The 8,116-nt window shown below is 33.2% G+C and overlaps 2 protein-coding genes across 3 annotated transcripts; one reads left to right on the forward strand and one right to left on the reverse strand.

Annotated features, from left to right (window-relative positions):
• The first annotated feature begins 945 nt into the window (after positions 1–945).
• LOC102661282 (geranylgeranyl pyrophosphate synthase, chloroplastic) lies at positions 946–2,462 on the forward strand. The gene has a single exon (XM_014766060.3). The coding sequence runs from the start codon at positions 1,966–1,968 to the stop codon at positions 2,281–2,283; it is 318 nt and encodes a 105-aa protein (XP_014621546.1). The 5' UTR covers positions 946–1,965; the 3' UTR covers positions 2,284–2,462.
• Positions 2,463–5,116: 2,654 nt separating this feature from the next.
• On the reverse strand, positions 5,117–7,825 carry LOC100816136 (probable E3 ubiquitin-protein ligase LUL2). Of its 2 annotated transcripts, none has more exons than XM_041008503.1 (4): positions 7,284–7,825; positions 6,047–6,524; positions 5,366–5,474; positions 5,117–5,186 (listed from the first exon to the last, which is right to left on the reverse strand). In XM_041008503.1, the coding sequence occupies exons 1-4, from the start codon at positions 7,574–7,576 to the stop codon at positions 5,140–5,142; spliced, it is 927 nt and encodes a 308-aa protein (XP_040864437.1). In that variant the 5' UTR covers positions 7,577–7,825; the 3' UTR covers positions 5,117–5,139. The 2 variants fall into 2 exon arrangements, with proteins under 2 accessions (XP_040864437.1, XP_014621547.1); XM_014766061.3 differs by having other exon boundaries at positions 5,117–5,263.
• Between the last annotated feature and the right edge of the window lie 291 nt (positions 7,826–8,116).

An 8,116-nucleotide genomic window follows, 5' to 3' on the forward strand; every position in this document is an offset into this window, starting at 1 on the left:
CATTGAGATAGAACAACACATATTTGATATAATTATATATCATATGATATTTCAAAATTTAATTTTATTTAGATTTTATATTTAAAAAAAATCAATTTTATATATTTTTTTCTAAATATTTCAAACGAATATTTTTAGCTAAATAAAAATTTGCGTACTATGTTACATATCATAGCGTATTGAAGTTTACTTACCTTAGTTACCTATCATAGCGTATAAGGGGCTATTGGTATAAAATTATTTGGAATTATTGATAAATTCAAATAAAATTATATTTGATTTTATTCAAATATAAAATAGGGTGTGTTTGTCCATATAGGGAAATAGTTGACAACGAGTTATATATATATATATATATATATATATTGTACATAAAAACCTTAAAATTATTTGTATTTTAGTTGTTTTTTTTTTGCATAAAAATATTATTAATTTAATAATTTAAACAATTAATTAAATGTTTTTCTTTTGAAGGAAGAATAATTAAATGTTTGTACACCAACAGGAGAGTGCAGAATTATGATTTGCGTGACCACTGATAAGTCAGCATACACAAGTTTGTCTTTCACATTTATTTTCTTTAGACCCATTTTTTAGGGATATATACGTGAGTCAGAGGAAAGTTTAATGGTCTACTCATTATCATCATTCTTAATTAATTTCATTGCTTCCAGGTATTGAATTAAATTAATTAACATTAACATATCAAACAGGGAACATTACATAAGTATTTCAAGTGGACGGCCATATGATTATGATTATTCAGAGATGTGCTTTTCCCATGGATATATACTTGTGGTTTTGATGAAACCGAAATTTAAAAGAATTGAAGAGTACCCTTAGCTTTCTCCTACAGAAAAAGGCCACCAGCAACCACTTTTATTACGTGTTAGAGACGACACACAACATTTGAATGGTCAGATTAATTACAAGTTTACGAGTCCAACAATATTAGGACTGATCGTGACATAGTATATATATTATATATCTTTGTTTGTTTAATATTTTGTGTCCTCAAATGTGCCATGTCATTTTAAATTCTGGATGCACAAACAAAATGTACAAGAGGTTGGGCCACCGTCACCGACTTGAATTTATTTATATGACAAGGAAGGAGCAAGGTATCATAGTTGAGAAATGTTTTTTTAATTGATATTGTTCATTCCCAAATATAGTTGGATGAGAGCTATTTTACTTCTGGATTATGCAACGTAACTTATTATCATTATAGCAAAATGTGCTGCAAAATCCCAATTGGTTGCTTTTAGAATATGACATACACGGATTAGGCTAGCTAGTTCTTCTAAACTATAGCTATAATTAATTTATAAAGAATATTACTTATTAATTTGAGGCTTAAATATATTTTAATTCATGATATATACCTAATTTTTTATTTTAAAAAACGTCCAGAGTAATAATAAAAAAAAAAAACGTCGACTTCCCAGTCTTTCCCGTGCGCGCGACCTCCAATCACCGTGCGCCGACCCTCCACCACCACCAAACCACCATAAGCGACCAGATCTAATCCGCAACGCCTCCGACCGCCATCATCGCAAGCGCCGCCACCACTATCTATCAGATATCAAAACCATTCGGACCATCACGCCGTCACAACCACACCCTTCACCTACCATGCCAACACCATCACCACCATCTTAACCCATCCAAACAACACCCACAGGTCCAGATCTGAGCCAAACACCAACACCCCGACCAACCCCAACAACTACAACAAAAGAATGGTGGAGGCTAAACAACAAAAACCACCATCAGATATCAAAACCACCACCGGAAACCAAAACCAAAATCACCGTCAGAAGGTCTTTGTTGAAGGGTTGCTCTTTGTTGTCGGAATCGACGTCGGCGGCACACCGAAAAAGGGTTGTGGAAAGATAGGGTTGGGAGGGCAAGAGGATCCGCCCCGTGCTCTGCATCACCACATGCGAGCTCGTCAACGGCACCATGGCGCTCATCCACGACAACCTGCCCTATATGGACAACGACGACCTCTACCACGGAAAGCCGACCAACCACAAGGTCTACGACGAGGACGTGGCAGTTCTCGCCTTCGCGTTTGAGCACGTGGCGGTGTCCACGGAGGGCGTGTCGGCGTCACGCGTGGTTTGCGCGATTGGGGAGTTAGCAAAATCGATTGGTACAGAAGGGCTTGTGGCGGGACAAGTGGTGGATATAGATTCGGAGGGGGTGGCGAATGTGGGATTGGAGACGCTAGAATTCATTCACGTGCACAAAACAACGACGTTGTGTTGGGGGCAATAATCGGAGGTGGGATCCACGAGGAGGTTGAAGGTGTTGAAAGGGGTGGAGGGGGTTCATTTGGTCAAAGTGCCGTGGGAAAATGTAATATTTTACCTATAATCTTTAAATATATATATATATATATACATATATATATATATATATATATATATATATATAAATGAAATGTACCTTTTGTCCTTTTTTTTTTATAAAAATCAAATTTTAATTTTTTACTTTATTAAAACATAAAAAAAATTAAATTTGATTTTTTTTATTTAAAAAAAGGACAAAGATGTTTAGTTTAATTTAATCATGGATAGCTTATTTATGTAACTGGTTTGAACTTTAGTTAGTTACTTGAGAGTCAACTAACTTATATATATATATATACAACTATAACTGACTGATAACTAATTAACTAAAGTTTTAACCTCTAATTACATAGATGAACTAATCATGATCAACCTAAACTAAACCTAAACTAAGCATCTATTTATGCTAAGACTATGTACACATTTAATGTAATTCACGCATCCTATTTTTTCCTTTCTTTCTTGGTATCAATCGGTGTTCAAAAAATGGTGATTGTGAAGTTGAAAATGTTCGAATGAAGGGACTATGGACTTGAGAAAACTTTTGGAGGTTTTGATAAAATTGAATAAATCAAGGAAGTGAAGAAAGCATATTTCGGGATTATGTAAAAATTGTCCTTGATCAACTCAATTTTGTCAAAACCCTCTAAAAGTAACTAATAGTACAGTCAAAAGAAGTAATCAAGATAAACTACAAAACTAGAAGAAAAACACCGCATTTGCAATTTCAACACAAAGGTAATAATCCGAGGAAATGCAAATGCAATTAGTTATATCTTAGAGAATTTCGTGTAATATTGTAAGTTGTCCATGAAGAACTTTCCAAGTTTCAATAGAAGATGGGACATAAGTTTCTTTTGTTTTCTTCTTTGTATGTTGATAATGTTTCTTTAGTTTTTTTTAATAATCATATAGTATGTTATCTGGAGAGGTTTTACTTGATTCATGATAATTTTTGGCAAGTCATTTTATATTAAATCGGCAATGGAAGGGAACTAATTAGCAGTGATGTTTAAAATTGAACCAAACAGAATGAAAAATAAAAAATAGACTAAAAAAAGTTCAAATTACAGAAAAATCAATGCTTAATGGTTTGATTTTTATATTTTTCAAATCACGCGGTAAGGTTTCATTTGCGGTTTGGCAAACGAAAAGTGAATCAAACTAAACCGTCCCGCAAACACCCCTAAAAATTATTGTTGCAATTAATATTTTATTGTTGGATATCTACTTTCTAACTTCCATGGTTAAAAACAAATACTATGTTGTTGTACTTTTTTTTTAGTTCACTCCTTGAAGCTTAAAAATAAGTACTATGTTTTGTTTTGACTTTTAAGTTGAATAGTTACTTTTAAGTTAATGATTAATATTCAAGTATTATTTAACTTGAAAACAGTTACTCTTTTAGTGTAAGTTCAATTGTTTTTCATTTATACCGTTCATTATTGAACTAGTTATTATTGAAATTTTATTCAATTAATAAATAAATTTTTTAAACATTTTTTTAATACTTACTAGCATAATTTTCAAATTGTAAAACCCAAAATGAACAAAACCATAAAATATTGATTTGATTTGAATTTTATAAATAATTTAAACCAAACAAAACCACATCACACTTAATTCTCTTGTGTTGATTCAGATTAATTTTAAGTTAAAATCCCACTGTGAACACCTTACTAATTACTAACATCAAATCACTGTGTTATGCAATTCACAACCATTTGTTTAATTTAGTTTAATCCCTTAGACGATAAATCATTTTTACCCAACTATGAATCATAATCCCTTAGGTGAGCAAGATTAGTCATAACTCAAGCATTAAGAGAAGGAAATTCACATGGAAGCATGCAATCTATTTGTATCCCTAGGCTTAAGAATTCTACAGTAATTGAACTGAAACAATCTAAATTCCAATTTCCCAATAGAAAAGCATTAAGCACAAATTCAATAATTAAATAAAAAAAGAAGGATTTATAAATGAAATTAATCACAATAAATTCAAATCAAGGCTCATCCTAACCTAATTCAGAGAAGGAATCAAATTTATGAAAGAAAGACGAGAACAAATTCATGAATCTCTAAGTATTGTGATAAATATGAAGACATTTTAATATCTTTTTTGATTTGATCCCTCAAGATAACATTAGAGAATTCAAAATAATTCAAGCGCTCAGCACAATCAATTAAGTCAGATCTTCTCAACAAATATTTTAATATCTTAAAAACACACACGTTCACAACCTTTATTTTTTCTAAACAGGGAAGGTGCACACAGATTTAAATTTATGATCATAATCTGAAAATAGAAAGCTTCTCAACTCTGAAAAGCCCCATAGGCAAGAGGCAAAACTAAAGCATTCGTGTTTATAAAAACCAAAATAGCTTTAAATATTAACATATTAATTTTAATATCTTAATATAAAAGCCTTTAACTTAAGAGTTATAAAATTGACTTCTTTAATTTGTCTTTTTTGCATGTATAACACTATCCAAATCCTCTCAAAAGAAAAGCACACTATCCAATTGGCAAAAATGCTACGACTGCCCTCTAACTGCTAAATTTATCGTGTATCGACTGCTTGAAATTCCTTTCATTAATCAAACCACAAATCTCAAGCTGTCTAAGAAAAGGATTCTGGAATATAAACTTAACCAATTATTTGTGTCTACCCCCATATGTTTGAGTTTGAAATTACAACTAATCATTGCTCCGTCAAGAACACGATGAGCAAATGGTTTACAAGCACTGCGCAATATGGAAAAATTTCATCCTCATTCCTCAAACAAGACTCATGCACTGTTTTTTTTTCCCTCTCTGGTCCATAACTGGTACAAAAACAAATCCAGGGAATTTCAGTTATACAAGTATATGGTAATATTGTTTTGATTGCAGCTTGCAACACCTATTGACAACATCAAAGCCAGCCGGTTAATTTGCTAAAAATCAGGAAACTGTGGTAGAAAAAGAACTAGCATTCTGTTGAATGTAGATCTTCATTGCTCACCATATCCATTATTTACTTTAATTTCCAAAAGCCTCTCAACTGGATACCGACAGATGGGGCAGTTGGCTGTATGAACTTTCAGAAGATTAGCACAGCCACTGCACATGCACTGCAACCCAAATAATAAAAAGGGAAAATTACACAATGCAGGAGAAAGAGAATTATCTATCATTCAGCATTTTAAAGCTAGCACAGACTCAAATTCTCAATCTAGCATGAACGTGCGCTATAGAGTGAACCACTTGGAAACATCATGCATCAAACAAAGCATATAATGGGATCTAAATTGGAAAGATAAAAAATATCTTGCACCAAATCAAATTCATCCATAAGTCATTGAAGCAATCAAAGACTGAAACCAAATAATTTTAAAGAGTCTAACAAAATTAGGTAACAATTATAGCATGCATTTCTATTTACAGGTGAATTCATATAAAAACAATTATGCAACAAACTGGCTTATATGGTAGGTACACAATCATACACTCTAAAATAGTTTAACATCTTTACTCCTTGGACCTGGCGAATTCAGACACTGCTATCTTGTCTGTATATGAGTTGATAGAAGAACTAACTATACCAACTGAAACATCAATAAATTACCAAACTAACCAAAACTACAAGAAGAACAAGAAGGTAGAGGAATAGAGGATAAAAAGAGAATCAATAAATGGAAAGTACCATGTGTCGGCAAGGTAGGACAGTTATGTCTGGCGGTTCTGACAAACAAATTACACAATCTCCACCAGATTCATGGCTATCACCATCACTAACATTCCCAATGCCGTATATCTCCTGCAGTTCATACCTCTTCCCATTGACCCAGAGAACCTGTTTCATTACTTGGACCTTGTACTCACCCCTCTCCCTTTTTCCAAAACTAGCCAAAGTAATTTGAGAAGATGGGTTTCCCTCATTTTCATAATGGTTTAATGGTCGAACCTCAGCCTTCAGCACAAGAGGATAAACTTCTGTGTCACCTACTTTGGTCAGTCCTGTCTCCTCTAACATTGAGATTTCAATGCCAGTTCCAGAAGGTTGTCTGAATTTCTGACAAAGACCTTGCTGAAAAGGCATTGAGATTTGTTTGAGCAAGCTTTTCTTTACAGCTATCAGCTTACCATCTAAAGTTTCCTTGGCAAAAAACATTACTGTAATGCTGTTCTAGGACACAGAACACGCGTTAAGCATAAAAACACATGAAAGAACAAAGCACAGGTATAAAAGGTAAGCTGTATACAAGAAGTATCACATTCATTTAAGAACGACAGCTATCTCAGACTCATACTGATACTAAATTAAAAGCATAAACAGAAAAAATAATGAAGGGTGGTGTCTGAGAATAGAATAAATTACTGATCAAGCAAAGTATATTATATAAGGAAATTTCTAACAATGTTTAAAACATTCAATAGCGGGGTGATGTCCATGAAATTTAACACGGTTGGACATGGCAAGATGTTTTATTGATAAAGTCATGGTATCTCCTAAGTCCTAATCAAGAGAGTCAAGGACTAATTCTTTGAGGCATATAGATCAATTTAACATCTTTCAATAGATATTTTCATACATACAGATCTAAAGATCAAACCTCTGATGACATTCTTAAAGATTAAGCATATGGCACATCATTTTAGTACATGACGAAAATCTAGGAGGAAGACAATTAAACTAAACCAAATTGTATCATCATAATAAACTAATTTGAATGCAATCATCCAATGACATGTTAACACATCATTTAATAAGTCTAACAAACAAGGCATGAGACGTCAGATGCATTAATCGGAGTGTCATTAGAAGGTAGCTTAAAACTTTCCAAGACTTAGAGTGCAATATTTAAATTAAACTCAGTTTTTATTTGTATCCATATCCATGGTAAGAACTAAGAAGTAAAAGCAGAGAAATTGGGGGATACCATCCAGGAGCAATGGAATCAAAGGTGAAAGTGACAAGAAAATGGTGAGGGTTGTGTTGATCAGGCTCCATTCGAAGAGTGTCCTTCTTGATATTGACATCATTCCTGATGGTGACAGCTTTCTCGTGGTGAAGGGAAGGTGGTTGTTGAGGGTAGTAGTGATAAGGAGGAAGAAGGGTGTTGGGGTAGTAAGGAAGACGAGGTGCAAAGTAGTAGTTTGTGTTTGCCTCTTGTTGTGGTGGTGGTGGAGTGGGGTGGCGCCGCCTCCTTCTCCGGCTTTCGATATTCCCCATTTTCTTTCTTTTTCAACACAAATCTTTGTTTCTTTGTTTGGACTATGTTGTGTTTCCTCGTACTTTGAACTATCGAAATTTGTGGCCAAACTATACTATACTCTCCACTACTGTGCAGTGCTACGCTTTAGTGTCAGTGTCACAAGCGGACATGACTAAACAAGAGGACGACGCAGATAGTATAAAAAGTAATCTAACGTAACGTTGTTTGCAGTTACTTACTGACCTCAAGCACATAATATAATATATTCGCTCTTTTTATTATTCTCTAGTTTAATTAACCTCTCTTTTATAACTTTAGAAACTCCAACGAATTATTACTGAATAAAAAAATAACTGTTGAAAGTTGACTTCACTTATACATTAGAATTTATCAGGGAGGCAGGGATGGTTAAGTTACATTAATTAATAGGAAAAAAAAGATAAACATCCACCCCATTTAAAAATAGAGAAAAATTATAGAAATCATGTAATGTAATGTAATAGAAAGAGATAGAGAGAAAAATATGGTGAAAGTGAATTGTAAAAGATTATAATATA

The sequence above is a fragment of the Glycine max genome, chromosome 13 (assembly GCF_000004515.6).
Source record: "Glycine max cultivar Williams 82 chromosome 13, Glycine_max_v4.0, whole genome shotgun sequence".
Lineage (NCBI taxonomy): Eukaryota > Viridiplantae > Streptophyta > Magnoliopsida > Fabales > Fabaceae > Glycine > Glycine max.

Excerpts from the sequence above, each read along its gene's own strand:
- LOC102661282 (XM_014766060.3), top strand. The coding sequence starts at position 1,966 with ATGGCGCTCATCCACGACAACCTGCCCTATATGGACAACGACGACCTC.
- LOC100816136 (XM_014766061.3), bottom strand. The coding sequence starts at position 7,576 with ATGGGGAATATCGAAAGCCGGAGAAGGAGGCGGCGCCACCCCACTCCA. Across the intron at positions 5,475-6,046 it reads TCCTACCTTGCCGACACATG|TGCATGTGCAGTGGCTGTGC; the intron begins GTACTTTCCATT and ends TTTGGGTTGCAG. Across the intron at positions 5,264-5,365 it reads TAAAGTAAATAATGGATATG|GTGTTGCAAGCTGCAATCAA; the intron begins GTGAGCAATGAA and ends TGTTGTCAATAG.